At 39.3% G+C, this 18,812-nt stretch overlaps 1 protein-coding gene, 1 long non-coding RNA gene and 1 pseudogene across 5 annotated transcripts in view; all 3 read left to right on the top strand.

The window, feature by feature from the left end:
• The window catches only part of LOC110055518 (uncharacterized), a 50,876-nt gene extending 43,481 nt beyond the window's left edge, over positions 1-7,395 (top strand). For 2 of the 3 annotated variants that reach the window (XM_089288178.1, XM_020761905.2), the window contains exons 5-6: positions 5,476-5,676; positions 6,367-7,395. In XM_089288178.1, coding sequence (XP_089144304.1) covers positions 5,476-5,676; positions 6,367-6,699 — 534 coding nt within the window. In that variant the 3' untranslated portion in view covers positions 6,700-7,395. The remainder of the gene's footprint in view (positions 1-5,475; positions 5,677-6,366) is intronic. The other variant, XM_020761906.2, reaches the window with a different exon arrangement.
• Positions 7,396-10,150: 2,755 nt separating this feature from the next.
• On the top strand, positions 10,151-14,556 carry LOC149113266 (uncharacterized). The gene is made up of 2 exons (XR_016206746.1): positions 10,151-10,705; positions 13,380-14,556. It is a non-coding gene; the product is annotated as an uncharacterized LOC149113266 (long non-coding RNA).
• Positions 14,557-15,313: 757 nt separating this feature from the next.
• Positions 15,314-17,131, top strand: LOC110055532 (E3 ubiquitin-protein ligase TRIM45-like; annotated as a pseudogene). The gene is made up of 3 exons (XR_016206863.1): positions 15,314-15,328; positions 15,474-15,542; positions 15,832-17,131. The product of XR_016206863.1 is annotated as an E3 ubiquitin-protein ligase TRIM45-like (transcript).
• Positions 17,132-18,812: the final 1,681 nt, after the last annotated feature.

Here is an 18,812-nt window from a genome sequence, read left to right as displayed (position 1 = left end):
CTGGGAGACAGTTAGCAGGTGGAATGCCAAGGCTATTGTTGTTCAAAGCTGCTTGAAAGCAGGACTCCTGTAATACTCCTCCATCACTGATTCCGCCATTAGACCCAACATCTGCAAAGGTGAACTTGTAGTCAGCATCCACCAATGCCAGAAGCACAATGCTGAAAAATCCTTTATATTTGAAGAACATGCTCCCGTTGTGTTTTGGTGCTTTAATGGCAATATACTTGCCATCTAAAGCTCCCAAACAGTTGGGGAAATTCCACTTAGACATGAAGCCATTTGCAACTTCTTTCCATCCTTCCTCAGATGAGGGCACCTACAATGTAATTGAATAATTGCAATTGATAAATAATGGTAATTGAACTGAGTGGAGTGCAGTTTGGTCTGAAATCACAAGTATGATTTCAGACCAAAATTGCACGACCCGAAGTTCAATTGCCACTTTATTAGATCCATTTTAAAATCGAACAATTTTATCGCCTTAAATTTTAGATTTTTGGTGTATTGTTCCAGTAGCTGGTTTGTTAAAAAAAGCGGGACCGGAAACGCCTTTACGCCTCATTTAGTATGCAAAACGATCTCATGTGACGAAAACTCCTTCGAGCATGACAAAGAAACAAGCAGTTCTGAAGTCAGAACGAAAATAGTCTACTTCAGGTATAAAAGTTCAATTCTCGTTGCCTGAATCAATTATGGAAGGCCTTCCTTTCTTCTGTGGTTGAGGCTTAGACTTTTCATTGTCTTTGGAGAAGGAATTTAAAGGTGCATATCCTGTGAAATTCTGCGATCGAGTTCTTTTGAGTTGTGAAATTCCCTCAAGTGCACGATGCTCAGTGGATAGTACGTTTTTTTTTCTTTTAAATACTCTTCAATGGCATGATTTTAAGGGAGTCCAGCTTGTTATCGTCTCCGTTTTTTTTATGACCCCGGCGTAGGACTCAATACTTTGGACTTTGTCAAGTTCTTGCGGCGCCATTTGTTTTAAGATATCTCCAAGATGGCGGGACTGGCACCGGCTTCGTAAGACGTTCGTTCATTCACTATTTTGTGTCGTGTGCCGTATTTTGACTATGTTTATTCACAGCGACAGAGTTGAGCTCTTTTGTTGCTTCGTTTGAAACTACCAGAAACCTGGAAACATCTACCTTCTTAAGATGGCTCTGAATTTGTTGTTGTGTGGTTTTCGTTTGTTTATGTTTTACTGGACTCGGTATCATACGGATCTTGAGCAGATGTCGTCCCGCCATCTTGGAAATATCTTAAAACAAATGGCGACGCAAGAACTTGACGAGGTCCTGAGTATTGAGTCCTACGCCGAGGTCACAAAAAGAAACGGAGATGACAACGAGCTGGACTCCCTTAAAATCATGCCATTGAACGGTATTTACAAGAAAAAAACGTACTATCCACTAGGCATCGTGCACTCGAGGGAGTTTCACAACTCAAAAGAAATCGATCGCAGAATTACACAGGATATGCACCTTTAAATTCCTTCTCCAGAGACAATGAAAAGTCTCAGCCTCAACCACAGAAGAAAGGAAGGCCTTCCACAATTGATTCAGGCGACGAGATTTAAATTTTTATACCTGAAGTAGACTATATTTTCGTTCTGACTTCAGAACTGCTTGTTTATTTGTCATGCTCGAATGAGTTCTCGTCACATGACATCGTTTTGCATACTAAATGAGGCGTAAAGGCATTTCCGGTCCCGCTTTTTTTAACAAACCGGCTACTGGAACAATACACCAAAAATCTAAAATTTAAGGCGATAAAATTGTGTGAGATCTCAAAATGGATCTAATAAAGTGGTAATTGAACTTCGGGTCGTGCAATTTTAGTCTGAAATCATACTTGTGATTTCAGACCAAATTGCACTCCCCTTAGTTCAATTACCATTATGTATCATTCTTTATACACATTGATTTGCCAATTTAAGGTATTCAGTAGACCTGCGGCACCCTAGAAATTTGAGTCGATGCGGGGGCTCCTTCACACATGGGGGTGTCAGGTAACCTAATCAATGACCTCACATCACCAGGGATCCCAGGGGGAGGAGGACATTGCTATCTGTCCAGGGACATGGTGAGAGTCACGTGTACACTTATTACAGGAATGACTTTTAGCTATATTTACTCGAAGTGGGTTTCCATAATTTACAAAGAACTGTTTTCAGTCCAAACTTAGGTGGTAATTTTTTTTTAAATATCTCTTTTCTTTAGAATGATGTTGATAATGAAGAGCCTACTGATCTGCTTCAAGAAAGCAGCAAGAAAGAAACTCAATCTCTCTCTTCTCTAGTTCCAAACAAGAGGAAATCTGCACGTGAAGAAGAGGATATCCTAACGTGTGTTTTAAACGTCATGAAAAATCCACCGCCAGTTCCGTTGCCAAACAACACTACAGACGACAATGATCTCTTTGGGCAAGTTGAGGAATCACACAATCACAAATTAAAAATTCCAGATGGTCGTGCAAAAGAAATGCTCAAAACTAAAAGCAGCTACTTGTTGAAGCAGAGTTCAAGGAAGATCAGTTGGTTGCCAATCGTATGACATTGTTGTGGCCAGGACAGTTTGCAAATGCAAGTATCTGTGTGTTTCTACAGACATTAGCCTCATCGAGTTCAGCTGACAACATTAACTATACCAATATAGGAAGACCTGATAAAGGGCTCACCTACTAAATTGAGACTTAAAAGTTATAAACTTTAAAGTTTTGTTTGTTGTAGTGTACCTGACATTGGGCATGATTTGAAATCATTATTTATTTATTGCCCCTCCAAATTAATAAATATTAAATATTGTGCAATATTTTAAATATTTACTGTGCATTTATTGCACGGCAAATTTTGACATGTTTATTATATGGTACTGAGCTTCATTTTAAAATATATATATATTGCTCCTACAAATTATAAATATATATGATATTGGGCATCATTTAAAATATATTTATTTATTGCCTTTTGATAAAGCTTCATTCTGTGTCAATACTGTACATTTCAAGTAAATTTATTGGAAATTTAAAATGGTGTAATAATTCTTATGTAAATATCTAATCATTTTATCTTCCAAACTTGTATTTACTGTAAAAAGTATTTGTATTAAAAAAAATTGTTAATTGATTTGTTTTGTTATGAAAGTCCAAATTTTCGTTATTAACAAATTTTAAAACGGAGGGGAGGGGGGGGGGAGAGAAATTGTTAATGGCAAGTGAAAGAGACAAAACGGCTAGTCAAAAACCCAGTTCCTATTGATAAATGTAGGTTGACAACTGCATTGCTATTGGATGCAGAAGGAACCACATACATAATCCATTACAATGTAAGAACCGTACATACCAGTTCACTTTCTATCTGTTTGGCTTCTGTTGTGACAAACAACATTTACCTTCATTACTCAAAACCTTTATTAATATACCTGTAAATAATTGTTGTTCCGAAGATTCTCATAGATGGCTTGACACACAACAGGCACAAATTCTGAAATTTTTGAGGTGCCTATCCTGAGGGCATAATGGAGGCTCGTATATGACTCTCCTAGAAAGAAATGTAATTTTTCATTTCCTCGTGGGATGACAAGTTGACTGTAGCAAATGAACTCTTGTAGGAAACCCAATCAAGGAAATTACTTTTGCAGTGGTATGGTCTGATAAGTAAGATCATTCCTGAATTTTGCAGGCAGATTGAAACGGGTCTACCCTTGTTTCGGAGCTTCAGTAGTTCGATTTCAATCAAATGGCGGTTTTCACGTCAAAATCGCTTTGAAAATATCAACTATCGAAAAAAAAATCACAACTATACATGGACAAAAATCTTTTGACGACTCTGCTTTCCTCTGATGGGGTTACAACTTTACATTTAATTAACCAGTAAAACTGTGACGTGACCACCCATGGGCCACAATATATACAGTGCCATTAGAAGCTGTCTCCTCAGCGGTCCGCACCGTTTGTTTATGACAATATTGTGAAGCAGCTTGCTTTTGAAAAGCGAATATGTAAATTTAATTTGTAATTTGTAATTTGTTCTTTTCAGACAGATCAAAGATGTATAATATTTATCGTAAGCTGCTAATATATGAAACAGCTCGTTGTATTGCGAGCAACAGGACGTTTTGGGCAAAATACGATCGCCTAAACTTGCTCGTTTAGCCATAACAAAATGGATGTAAACAAAGCGGAGCAAATGAACTCACCAGTCGCAAGGTATCTCAAGGTTAGTGCTAACTTCTCGCCTGCTGGGATGCTCTTTGCATGTTGGTGTCCTGTTTCTGTGATTGTGGCTTAACCATTTCTAAAAGCTCGTCGAAGCAAGTTTGATCCATTCGCAAAAAATTTTTGAATGCCGCAGCATCTTCTGTGCGAAGCTCTTGGACGAGCGTGTTGCACGCTCCAAGGGTGGGATTTCTACTGATATACGGTTTCGTCCAAACCTTTCTATTTTTCCGGCGCTTTCTGTTTCTTCTTCGGCGATTAACATACAATATGACCAAGACACAAGCGGCAACTCTACGTGAGTGCCACTGCACTACGTCGGCCATGATGCAAATTACCGTGTGTTGAGATTTGACGCGAGTTTGAGTTTAACGCACGAGTCTGCCAACTTTTTGAAGTTTGCCAACACGAGTTTACAACTTTAGTTTTCCGTGTGAAGGCCGCTTTAGTCGTTAGCAGGTTTTAAACTTTTCTTGCTAAAAAACATTAAGAACACTTGGCGATAAAACACGAAACATTTTGGCAACAAAAACAACTTTAAATTTTGGCGCGACGCATAGTAGAATACTGCCCCTAAAATGACCAATCGCAGCGTGCGTACTAACTGAGAGATATAATAAACTTGATTATTTTTGAAGGCTGTTCATCGATTTCGATCAAGGGACCAAATAATTTTTTTTTAGATCTTACCATAGTTGATAGAGGGAAATGGTTATGAAACCTGGCAAAGTTCTTTGTTGTATGTCATTTTTGCCTATTTGGGGGTTGACCCTGCACAAAACCTGGCAAAATACGGAAGATGGTTATGTGTAGCCTGTGAACAGGCTCTGTAGTCGAGGATAGGGCGAAGAGAAAGCGGGAAGAAAGAGAATAGAAGAGAGAGGAGGGTAAAGGTGAGGGGAGACACCCCTACCCCCTCGGCCACTTTACTCTCAGCCAGTTTCTTCTTGGCTCTTCCAGCCGCGGTCAGACCCTTCCAGCCAGGGCCTGTTCACAGGCTAGGTTATGTGTACTCATACAACTAAGCAATAGAAACATAGCGATTATTTAATTCATATTCTTTTAGCATCAAACAAAAGATGTGCAGGGTCAACGACCTTCCAGCATAAATCTTAGTCTGTTTGTTTGCTTCTCTGATGTTTACCGGGCTTCTCAACCATTCCTTCTATTAACTATGATCTTACGGTTATTCTTCGTAAATGTTTGGCTTATTGTAGGAAATGTAGCCTTAAATCTTTTCATTAATTCTGTCAATAGGTGATTGGAGACAAGTCAGGAGCGTATTCAGCGATTGCGATGAACAGAAAGAATTCGGTAGACGCTGTTCACATTTTAGAGAAAACTGCGGGCGCTAAGGTGAAGTTTGTTCATGTTGTGAGAAATCCATTTGACAACATTGCGACCATGGTCCTGGAGCACAAAAACATCAAGGCACGGCATGGAGAACATAGAGTAAAGGTATGATAAAAATTAGTAATATACGTCATGTATGTCTGCAGCCAACAATAAGGCACAGTTATGCCTGTATGATTACAATTATTAAACAAAAAAAAAATTACAAAAAAGACTTTACATTTCTTACGAGTTAGTAGTTTAAATTGGGTTTTCCCAAGTGGGAATGACTTCTTAGCAATAAACAATTTAAGAAAACTTACTAAAATCACAACAAAGCATTAAGGCAAATAAAACGACAAGGCATTTGTAAAAGATGTAAAATAAAATATTGGAGAGTTATACATAAACTGCGGAATGAAAATCTTCGAAGAGCGTTTGATTTTCAAATGACTTCTATAAGCAAGCAATTTCCGTTTTTTTTTTGTTTTCCTGCTGGTAAACTCATTTGGGGGGGGGGGGGGGCAAAGTTATGTTGTGTTTTGCAATTTTGATAACACTACACAATTATATGTTTTTAAGTAAACCGTGCTTCCTTTCTCTAAAGGGCAAAACTAGCAAACAAACAACAGCAACTGAAGCATGCAGCATTTTCGATGTTTATAACATTTCTGCAAGAAGTTATTCATTCAGCCGAAAAGAAGGTTTTCAGCCAGAAAAACGGACAGTATGTATCCCAAAACTGGCAAAGTGGTAATTAACATATTGAAATGACTTCGGCATTACAGAAGTACACTTCTTAATGATTTGCGTCAGCAGGTAAACGCTCCTGAAGAACTTGAAAGAAAAACAACTTTTTACTTTAATTTGGCCAAGGGATGTAACAAGGCCAGGGAAGCTTTTCCGGGCAGCTTCCTTGATGTACCAAGCATGGAGATAGTCAAGAACCCTATGGAAACCCTGAGAAGAATCTGTCAGTTCCTGGAAATCACGTGCACAGAGCAATATCTCCAGGACTGCGCAGCCACTGTGGACCCGGTACCCTCCATAACACGTAATTTTATAGAATGGACCGCTGACCAAAAGAACACTGTTTACGACATGATGAAAAAGTACCCCTTTTTCAAAGGATATTCTTTTGATAAGTAATTGCAATTGTCACTTATAGGTCGTCACATAAGATGAGCAAGAATATGAACGCTGTGTAATATTAATGTTTGTCATTCATTTTAGAAAATGGCGAGAATAATAGAGTAAGCGAAAGTTTGGTCTTTAGCTCGTGGGGGTACTTTGGTAATTTCTGGGTGGGGATGTGCCGCTGAGACCCTGGAACCCTTAGCCTATACCAGAGCTAGTTCAGCTGAATTTTGATACCCTATACTAGAGTAAACTCCCCAAATCCCCCCATCTATCGACACTGTTGAGGCTGATTTGCGTAAATTTATACTTGCCGATTTGATTTTTTTATATTTTTGGGTGGCAATTCCTGGTTTCCTTAGTCTAGATAACATCTTCAACCAACTAGTCAGATTTGTGAAAAATTATAGCCTATTCTAGACCCAAACGCTCTGATTTATATACCCTATCCTAGAGTAAACTGCTTGAAAGCCATACCCTTCACAGCGGCACATACCTATATAGCCCATATATGGCTGTGCCTTCCCCTCCCCCCCCCCCCCGTCCGGGCTTTAGCTCCGGCTTGAACCAATGGTTACCTTTCATATAAGACTTAAATCGTATACATTAGCTTAGATTTCCTGAGGTTTCATGTTGTTATTCTACAAACTTTATTTTAACATTATTATTTCAATCAAGAGTGTCAATAAAAATTGTGTTACTGGGAAACTATGTTTAGACGGCCTGCATTTCTCATTATCTTTTGCTAACTCTGTCCATAGTTAACAGAGGGGACTGGTTATGAAGCCCAGCAAACATCAAAGGTGTAAACAAAGATGTCAAGATATGTGTTGCAGGGTCCACGACCGTGCACAATCTTTTGTTTTGCGCCCATCCACTATACATGAATTACGTAACCAAAACGTTTCTTTAGATCGTTTACTGTCACGCAATAAAAAAATAAATCGAAAGCCATCCAGTGGAAAAAGCTAAGAAATTGTGATGTTATAGAAGATAAGTAAATAAGACACTTCTCAAAGTTTTAGGCTTGTGTGTTTCCCCAAACTTCAGATATTCGTCGAAATGTTTCGTAGAAATTTACAGAGCCCAGTATGAAAACGCCATGTTGATGTACTTCCGTGGTACACCAATATGGCGGCCGGAAAATAGTCTTAAGATCTGGAACTTACTTTGGCTATTTAGGCGACTAATTGTCAGTACTGAACAAACAACCAATTCACGCCCAGTAAACACTTTTCCTAATGCTCTAATATCTAAAAAGGCTCCAAATCACGAAATAAGTATATATTTTTCAACAAACTCGATCGTAGCTTTGTGTCACGCACCTCCATAACCCTGAAATTCAAAATGCCATGGTTTCCAAACGAAGCACGCTATTGAGCTGTAAAATTGTAAACAGATATAAATATACCACCTCTTATGTTTGATGAGGATAACTATTGTGTTTGATAAGGATAACTATTGTGTTTTGTGCACGGCCTCTAAGGCAAAAAGAGCGAACAAACACATACAACAAAGAACTTTGTCGGGTTTCATAACCATTCCCCTCTGTTACTATGCTCTGTTGAATCAAAGAAAGTATTTTCCATTTCTCAAAACATTAACCTTATTACATGAAATTTTCGCGACGCGTTAAGTTCGCGAATTGCGCGATTTAAAAAAAATCGCGAAATTTAAGTGACGCGAAAATTAAATGTCGCGAAATTAACGTGACGCGAAAATTAAGTGACTCACATTACGTCAATAATTTAAAAAGCGCCTTTATTACCATTACACACGTTTATAACAATCATTTTGAGCTATTCTGTGGTAATGTTCTGGTCCTCTTCATCACTACTGCTTTCCGTCTCCACTCCAGGTAGCACTTCTTTAGTACAATCCTCAAACTGTCCAGTTACTGGCTCCTTGTAGTGCTGTTCATCAGTCGTGAAACTAAACGGCAACATTTTCTCTTTGGAGTCTGCAGAAAGGAATATTTAATCTACATGGATAATGAGGTCAATTGACCACTAAAAACGTGACTTGAATTCAAGCATGAGCTACAAACCGTGCCTTGTAGACACTGCGAGAACATCTTTCTTGTTACTGTTTACATAATCAGTCGCGTTTCTGTTTATTTGGACATTGCTGATTAAGTTGTTTGATCAAATTCAAGGACATGTTAAATAACATTGACAAAGAAACAAAGTGCGTCTCACTCAAAAACGCGAAATTAAAGTGAGTCGAAATGAAAAATTTTCGCAAAATCGCGAAATTAAGTTGTCGCAAAATATGCGAACCTCAAAATCGCAAAATTAACGTGTCGCGAAAATTTCATGTAATAAGGTAACTTTACCACCTGGTGTGTTTTTTTTTTTTGTTTGTTTTTTTTTTTTTTTCAGCATTTATGGGAACGTACAATCCCACTCATTTTACACCAGAAAACGTTGTAAATGAAACGCCTATACTCATGAAGATTCTTGTTGATTTGTAAATTTGCTGCGTTGGCCACTGCGCATTAACGTTTTCAATCAACTGACAGCCTATCCAATCGGAATTTGCGCTGGCTTTGTTGCTTTCATTACTTGCAACCAGCGGATGCCACTGAAATTTATTCCCTGGTTTGTTTATAAATACCCACGGTCTGAAGTCCGCATTGAACTCTCCTACTTACAAGCAAGTTCACACCAGCCCACCTCACTCTCTCAAAGGAAAACCCACACACAGCTATGCAAAAGCCCCCCTGAAATCAAAAACGCTCAAAACTGGTCATAGCGGCCTGACAATCAATTCAAAATCTCGCGCTATCATGGTATATGGGAAATTATACCATGCTCATGGGGGGCTTTTTCATTTTTATTTTACTTTAGATTTCTTTATTTTGTGGGACGTTTTCATTTAGGCAATTTTTCATTATTATTTATCTTCTTGGACGCAGCTGATAATTAAGTTCGCGCCACTTCGCGCAAAGAAATCAAATACACATATCAGAAAAAATTGAAAGTCGACTGGACGCTTTCTAGCACGATGCACATGCACATTCCGACAGTAAAAGGTTTAAAAGAAGAGGATCCCCTTAAAAGAACTCATATTTGTGTCATTTCCAGCTCTAGCTTGTTTTAATTCTTATTCTTTTTCATGACATAATTCATTTCCATACAACTCATTATCTTCTCTCTTTGAAAACAAGATATCTGTGTGTGAGGCTTCTCAACTGCAAACTGAGCTAATGGGGTCTTCCCTTTCCGCCCTCCACTCCTCCCACCGTTAGTTTTAAAATAGGTAGTAGCCTTCTAGTTATATCATTAAATGACCTCAATTAGTAAAGGGGTGTCCCCCTCGGCTAGCTAAACTTTGGCACATTAAAGTTGTTGAATGATTAATTGACTGACTGACCGAGCGACCGAGCGACCGAGCGACCGAACGACCGGCCGAGCGACCGACCGACTGACCGACCGACTCACGGACTGACTTACTGACTGACTGATTGATTGATTGACTGACTGACTGACTGACTGACTGACAGACTGACTGTTTGACTGACTGACGGACTGACGGACGGACGGACGGACGGACGGACGGATGGATGGATGGATGGATGGATGGATTGATTGATTGATCCAATGAATATTCTCTGAATCTTGGAATATCCACTTGTTGTGAGTTATTGCACGTTTTATCTTTCCAGCCATCACCCTAGAGGTCGTATTAGCCCCGGGTATTAGGCTGCGATGACACATGGTTGCATTCTTGGCATGTTTTGTTTCTTCACTTTCTGCTACATCGTCAGTCTGACTTTTTTAGGCTCTCTCTAACTATTACATGTCTTCAAAGGGCATGTAATATGTATTTTAACAACAAAGAAGAAGTTGGAGAATCAACAGCGCCAGAAGCTAAAAACACATTGGACAGACTACAGTTACGTGGCCGGAACTCTTGGTTTTTGCGTGATTTCTGAGAAACCAGACCATAATTACCAAACGTTTGTTTGTCGTTTGTTTGCCAAGTTACATAGTATTGAAAAGGGAACCTTATGGAGGTACATTATAACAACAGGTGAAATCATTACTCGCTTAGCTAAAGAGTAAGTTTCTGTTTAATCAAACAATTTATGATCAATCACGGTACAGTGTCGGGGAGACGCGTTAGACCGAGGAAAGTTCGTCTTTGAACGGTCCAAGGTAGAGCAGAATCGCTCTGGAGATAATAATCACAAATCATCTTTGCCATATACCCTGCAGCTAGTGTACAGAGAGAGCTTTTGCATGTCACTTTGGCAGTACTTGTATAAGGGCATTGTGGTTTTTGCTGGTACGCGAACACGCAATAAAAACCAAATACTTATGTCCAGCAGCGATCCTTTCGATTGCATTTCTGAGAAACAGTGAAGTGAACAATAAGAGTTCAAGCCTGAATTGCGTAAGAACATTGGTTCCTTAAGGCTTAACCGCCAGCATATACAGCGAAATATATCCGATCCTCTAGGTGCATATCTTTAATACTTGGAACTAGAAGGATCTGTGAAAGATAGTACGATTTTCTTGATTATTTCCGCATAAACCCGGACTTTTGTTATTCTTAATTTTGCATACAAGATTTCGCTTTTGTGTGACAGTTTTGTGGGACAGAAACATCGGTACTGCAACCACGCAGGTTTGACACTTAAAAATTCTTGTTAGAACATTATCGGGTGATCATATAGCATGTGCATGCTGACGAAGAAAGGAAAGAACGAAGTAACAAAGTTGCGATCGAACGAGCGACCGAGCGAGCAATCCAACCGTCCATCAATGCATATGGGGGTTGACGGTTGGAAATATAGGTTTATAACGACGGAGGGTTAAAATTTTGGTTCTATGGAGAGGGAACAGGCGAAAATTTCGTCAACGAATTAGACCTTCAGCATTTTTACCGTAGTCTCTTTGAGTTTGTTTAGAGGTGTCAGCCTCATGGATAAACGGGTATAATAGACGAATACCCAAAAGACTGCTTCGGCGATGTCACACAATGTCAACAATGTTTCGTATTTTTCATTTTAAAGTGTTTATGACATGAAAAATAATTTCTGCTTACTGGAAAGGCCTTTCAAAATACAAAAGAATGGCGTTTTTCTTTTTGAAATATCTTTCTTCGTTTTAGAGATATTGACGTTTTTCAATTATGCAAATTAGATTAGTGATGACGTCATATTGTTTGCAACTAAAAATGGTAAAATACTGAATATACAATATCTCTAGGAATATTGAAGCAGTGCTCTTGAAACTTGGCAGCACAAATGTGCATCACAAATTAATAGCAACAAAAAGACACCCTTAGTGTTGTTGCCATAGCAACTCTTTCGGCTCCAGTCTCTTTCTGTCAAAAAAACAAATATCCCCATTTGCAACCTCTAAAGTGAGACAAAAGGTCCTACTTGGAACAGACGTAGTTCCCATATTGACTTAACTCCCATCATTAGATTGGGTGGGGTAGCTAGATGGTTCTTGGTTTAAGACAAAAACTGAGAATTTCAGTTTTTATTAAGACAGCACCAGTGGCAAAACTGTTGTCATGGCAACAGCACTAAGGGTGTCATTTTGTTTCTTTTGTGATGCTCATTTGTGGTACCAAGTTTCAAGAACACTGCTTCAATATTTCCAGAGATATCGTTCATTCAGTATTTTACCACTTCTTAGTTGCAAACCTTATGACGTCATCGCTGATTTAATTTGCATAATAGAAAAACGTCAATATCTCTAAAACGGAAAAAGATATTTCAAAAAGAAAAACGCGATTTTTCTGTATTTTGAAAGGCCTTTCAAATAAGCAGAAATTATCTTTCATGTCTTATACACTTAAACAAAAAACCGCCTCCATAGATCAATTGTGACCTCTCACGCAAAAACGTTCCTAACGGTTAACCGTTCTTAAACGGATAACCGTTTGGAATCCGTTCATTAGCCGTTCGAACGGGCTGAGATACCGTTCGAACGGCTCATGTTATCCGTTCATAAAAGGTTGTCATCCGTTTAAACGGCTCGAGCTATCCGTTCAAAAAATATTGCCATCCGTTCGAACGGCTCGAGCTACCCGTTCAGAAAATGTTGCCATCCGTTCAAACGGTTCGAGCTATCCGTTCAAAAAACTTCGATATTCGTTCGAACGGCTCGAGCTATCCGTTCAAAAAACATGGATATTCGTTCGAACGGCTCGAGCTATCCGTTCAAAAAACATTGATATTCGTTCGAACGGCTCGAGCTATCCGTTTGAAAAACATTGCCATCCGTTCGGAACGGCCGGGCTATACATACATTTAAAAAATTTTGTTATCCGTTCGAACGGCTCGAGCTATCTGTTTACAACGATACATTGTCATCCGTCAACAAAATTGGTCAACCGTTCTAACGAACAACTTGCCAAACGTCACGAACTTTGTAAACATAAGTTGTCTACATTTAACATCTCATGAATAGTGACGGTTCTTTCCCTGCTCCTTGGTCATCTTTGCTTTTATAACATTCGGTTATCGATGCACAGTTTTTTATTCAAAAAGGCTTAAGCTATTCCAAAAGTTTCCCGAAAATGTTTTGGTCTCTGACAGTATGCAAATATCAAGGCTCTTTATTTATTTTATCTATTTATTCATTTATTTATTTATTTATTTATTTATTTATTTATTCATTTTATTTATTATTATTATTATTATTATTTTATTTTATTTTTTTTTTTTTGAGGTTTAAAAGATGATATCTCTCGTGGGAATACGCCGTCGGCTTGTTCGTAGCCTGCGCCGGAAAAAAATACCCTTGGGGTTCACAATTCTGAGTTTGCTACACGTCAGTGACGTATACGGGGTCTGATGGAGGTTCTCGCATTTGCTAAAATTGAGCTGTGAGGTTTGTTTTTGTTCGAATAAAACAACCGGAAATGGGGCAACCCTGATACCCGGAAACCGGAAACCGGAATCCGGAATCCACAAATCAAAGAAAACAAGTTCTTCAAACACGTGAAAATTATTTGCATAGCTTTTGCCTGTAAAAAATAAGAGGCCAAGTAAAAAAGACCTCAAACATAGCCTTTTTTGAAACAAAAATCGCCCGTCTGGTCCCCGTCTGAAATTCTTGTAACCGTTATTTCTAGTGAGGGCTATGATTATGAGATTCTAAGCAACGTGCGTCGCAATATGTTTCCAAGCACCCTGAGAGCGTCTAAAATAAGCTTGCTGGTAATTGCCATTTTGTTTAATAGGTGATCTGCATTCTACGGGAACCGGAGGTATAAATTTGGCCTTTATGTTTAGTAGATACTGAACAAAGTAGAAAATGTCATAAAGAACAGGGTCTCCGTCAGTGGCAGCCTCCTGTAAATTGACGGTAATCCTCCCCCACCCTCAACCCCCTACTTTCGATGTCCGAAGGCTAACCTGGCTCGTCTGAATAAATTTGTTTTTCCCAACAGATACGAGACTAATTTCAGATCAACACTATATTTCCACTCTGATTCTGTTACAAATCACCACTACATATTCTTGCCGGCCATCGTATCAAAACAATTTATAGAAATGTTGCACACTTACTTCCGTCTGCTTCTCGCTTGCGAACGGATTGTTAAAAGATGCTAAAAGACTACCAGAAACTCACCGCATTAGCTTGTTGCTATTGTGCTACTCACTAGTCTTTTCAGAGCAATTTGATCTAGACAAGAACCGCGCTCTCACCAGGCCCCAGTTGAACAAAAGAGGGTAACTTAGCCTGCGTGCCTGCGAGCAGGCACTCGTGTTTGGGCTGGGGGCACTCGCTCACATACCAATGCAAAGAGACACTAGACACTAGACACTAGATCCTGATCATACACTAGAGACAGACACAAGAGCCTGCTCGCAGGCTATGGGTAACTATATCGGCCTGAAAAGTCACTAACTGTGACTGGATAGTGATTTACACAATGGATAGCGTTATCCAGCCTTTGAACAACTGCGCCAGATGTATAGCTAAGGGTTGTTCAGAACTAGTCAAGAATTTTTTAACTATTACAATTTGTGGTTGACGTAAAGCAAAGCAAAAAAACAACAACAACAACAACAATTTTTCCCTTTATTTATTTATTAGACATTGCTGAAGTGAATTATTTCAATCTAACTTCATTCACAATATTGGGATTCCGGATTCTGGTTTCCTGTTCTGGATTCCGGTTTCCGGATTCCGTGTTTAAGGGTTGCTCCCGGAAGAGTGTTACATGTCGAAGTTGTCCATTTTGAATGCGGAGGAGTGCATAGATCAATAGTATGGTGAACTGAATATAATTATAGTGGCTTGCCAGACAGGACAGAATTCTGTTCAATTAATGCCATAATTGATTAACGCGAGTTTGCAAGCGCAAGAGTTTCCAGAGAAAAGTCCGCTCTTCCAGGAGAGCAATTGCGAGGCGTCGGAGGAGCCTGGCTAAATATCGATGCCTGAAGCAAAGACACAGGAACGCGGAAAGCTAAGATAAACCGACATTTCGTATGCCGGTGCACTCTTGAACCCAGTGAACTTCCGTTTCTTTACTGTAATTCCCTTTTGTAGTTATATTCCCCTGCTTCTTTGTTTTAAAATTGGAATAGCTTCGTCCACATCTCAATAACTTTTATTACATGGAAACGCTTTTACCCCCGTGTTCAGTTAAAATGATAAATGTGTTAGTAATTGTTTTTTTCTATCTTCTACTTCCAGAAGTGAGATGGCATCTCCGATCGAGAAAAAATTGGCAAAACACCTTGAGTGTCCCATTCGCTTAGAAAAATTCACGGAACCTAAAGTGCTCTCGTGCCAGCACTCGTACTATAGAAAGTGCCTCGACAGACTTGTGAGAGGACTGGGACGAGAGGATTACGAGGTCACCTAAAGAGTACTGAGGTGAGTCTGAAAGGTTATGTCGTTGTACAATTTAGGGTCTGGTAGCTGTTCTCGCTAGGTCTCACATGGATGGCTTGATATTCATTGAAAGAACAATAGAGAAAATACCAGACAGATTCCCGTAGCCCCCAAAAAATAACAGTTGCTACACTCCCACGATAAATAAAGTTACGAGAGATGCTACAGTTCAGTCAAGCAACATTATAGAGGAAACAATTCCTCACCAATTTTTCACTGTCTTTGCATAAACAACTTGCTAGAACATAATTATGTCGATCTTTCTCGCCAGGTTCCGGGTGGTGACATCAATAGTCTTCCCTCAAACTTCCTGATAAATAATCTTTTGTCTCTACACGATGACAACGAACCTCGCAAGACGGAAGCGACCTGTACAAAGTATGATGGGGAGACGCTGAAACTCTTCTGCCAAACCTGCGAAGAGCCTATATGCCGTGATTGCACCGTTGTTGATCATCATGGCCACAGGTACTCATTTATAAAAGATTTATTCGTTGCCGAGAAAGAGAAAACTTTAAAACTTGTGCAAGAGTCGAGAGCAAAAATTTCTGCTTTGGAATCGACTGTAGAGTCAGTCGATGTACAAGAAGGCAAACTAGAAGAAAACTCACGAAAAGTTCAACGGTGCATCGACAGTTTCATAAACGCACAGATTGAAATTCTGAAGGTCCGAGGGGAACATTTGAAAAGTGAACTACAAAAACCACTTTTAAATCAAGAAGAGATTTATCAGACCCAGAAGGATTCTCCATTCCTGTTTCTTGGTTGTTTGAAGAGCAGTGTGGAGTTCATCGAGAAAGCACTTGCTGGAGGAAATGAAGCAGCCGTTTTAACAGCCAAAAGTCAATTGTCTAAGCAGCTAAATCAAGCTACAGCCTTAGCGGAACTAAAACCACGTGATACACTTTTCTATACTCTTCAACTTAATACACCTCTCGATAATGAAACAGTTAACAATTTAGCACACATCAGTAAGCACGAGGAAGAGTACAAACTCAGTATGTACGGAGGAATCTTTGGTCAACTAGATGAGACTTATGTAAACAAAGTGTGTTTTTTTTTGTTATCTCTAAAGAAAATGTTTTTCTAAGCGATTATAGAAAAATGTTTTCACTGACCCTAAACAGCATTAATCCTACTGACTTCGGCCCATCGATGCACAAAGATTGTGCTCAGGTAAGAATTGTGTCACCTTGCTCGAGGAATCTTCATTCAATGGTCATCACGGCCGAAAAAGAGAGGTTTTTGTTCAGTTATTTCCCAGATGAAGTAGGAACCTACACAATTAAGATCATCATAAACGGCAGGTACATCCAGGGATGCCCGTTTGCTTGGACTGTGAAAGGATTTCTAACTTCTCGGAAGTACACAAAGATGGAAGATGAATAACTACTTAATAACCGAGAGTGAGGTCGTTACCAGAAAATCTGAAACTGAGGCCTTGCCGTATTGACCGAGCGATAGCGAGGTCAATACGGTAGGCCGAGGTTTGAGATTTTCCCGTAACGACCGAACGGTCGAGGTTGTTAAGTTGTTTATTATATGGCTCATCAATAAAGAAAAAAAAATCATTCGAGCGGAAGTCGTCAATTTACATCCGGCGATGCGCGCGTTTACCGATTCATTCATCGTCTCAAACCCAAGGCAAAACTACACAGTCAGTGAACTTCGCCACTGTATTACGTATTCCGTTAAAAACACTCATTTCTTTACGGGAAAAGTGACTGTGACAGCCTCAAAAACGTATTTTAGTATCGTGGTACCATAAGTTGATGGGGGAGTTTTTCCGACTTTGTGGCGAAACGTCAACGCATATAGAAAAGACAGCAAGTGCTTCGAAATTGTCCAAACCAACCGTCTTTCGGTGAAAGAAAATACTAATGCTTCAGAATGCACTGCTCAAAATAAGCTTAACTCGATCTTCGCATTCGCTTTCGACAACATATCTTCGCCTTCTTCATTCTGGGATTTATGGAAGAACTTTTCAAGCCTTGTGAACGTCTGCAGTTATCAGAAACACTGCTAGCGACAGAAACCGCCCGATTGTTTACATCTGATGATCCTGGAAGCTGATTTACACTTGCTTGTGTCAAAGCGAGGGAATCTATTTGATGAGAACTTTGACGTAGTTCAATACTTCGGTAATCGCTGTGACTAAGATAATAACTTTTAGGTTTCTTCGTGGTGTTCTGCTCAGGATGCATGACAGATCTGCCGATGGTGTTTTTCACTTAGCGATTTTAGCTTTACTTAAGACTCGGCAAACTTTGATAGTTTTCTACTAGTGCCCGCCAAGGTTACCGGCTGGTAAGTCACCTATATAGATTTTATTAAAGAAATATCTCTAAACTTTTAGCTACTTACATTCTCGTACTGATTGAAATCGGCTTTCATCGCTTCAATGCGACTGAATTTTCAGAACCAGGCTCTTCCTAATTTGCATAATCCGTAATCGGCCCGTGGGCATTACGGATGCATAATGACCGCTCAGATCTCGCTCTTAGCCAATCAGAGCGCGCGTTATGTCGGCCACAACCCAAAGCCATATAATAATACTGAATAATAAAGTTTCAGGTCAACCAAGACCACTGAATAATGATCGAAGTATCTGTACAGTGTTGGTCAGTGTTAGAGCTAGACCAGCACCATACAGATGAGTCGTAAGTCTTTTTATCCAGCGCTCTGTGTTAACTCGAACACTGGACTATTGATGGACAGGTGACTTAAATGTCACTGCACGATCGTTTAGCAATCTTGGAAAGCACCGATTACAGATCACGTGACTTTTAAAACTGTTGTGCCATCGTTTTCTGTCCAACATTTTGATTTTGATGTTCCACTGTTGAAACAGACTAATGAACTAACTCTCCCAGTTCGTGCCACGTGGCACAAGGGCCGCAACTGTTGAAACATACTACTATAAAATTGTTGGGAAAATAGTCTGAAAGGATTTTTATGTATGAATTAATTGCCAAATAGGAAACTAACGTTTTAGAACCCAAAACATTAACTAAATATTTTTTTTTTTAATACTAGATCTAAGATTGTCGACGTCGAACATAAAGCACTATGTTATAAACCGTAGCGCTTATTCTCAGCTGCTAACTCAGCTCTAAAGTTTAAGGTCATTAGTTCTCAAGTGCATTACAATTCCTCAACTTTAAAGGAAGTAAATCGTGGCGGTGATGGCGTTTTCATTTCTAATTTTAATTAGCATAGATTTTCAAGGTTATAATATTCGTTTTTCCTTAC

Source organism: Orbicella faveolata, unplaced genomic scaffold, assembly GCF_042242905.1.
Source record: "Orbicella faveolata isolate gen_17 unplaced genomic scaffold, um_ofav_v1 contig_15, whole genome shotgun sequence".
NCBI classification, from domain to species: domain Eukaryota; kingdom Metazoa; phylum Cnidaria; class Anthozoa; order Scleractinia; family Merulinidae; genus Orbicella; species Orbicella faveolata.
The sequence above is the reverse complement of the archived record's forward strand: the minus strand, read 5'-3'. Positions and strand labels throughout refer to the sequence as shown.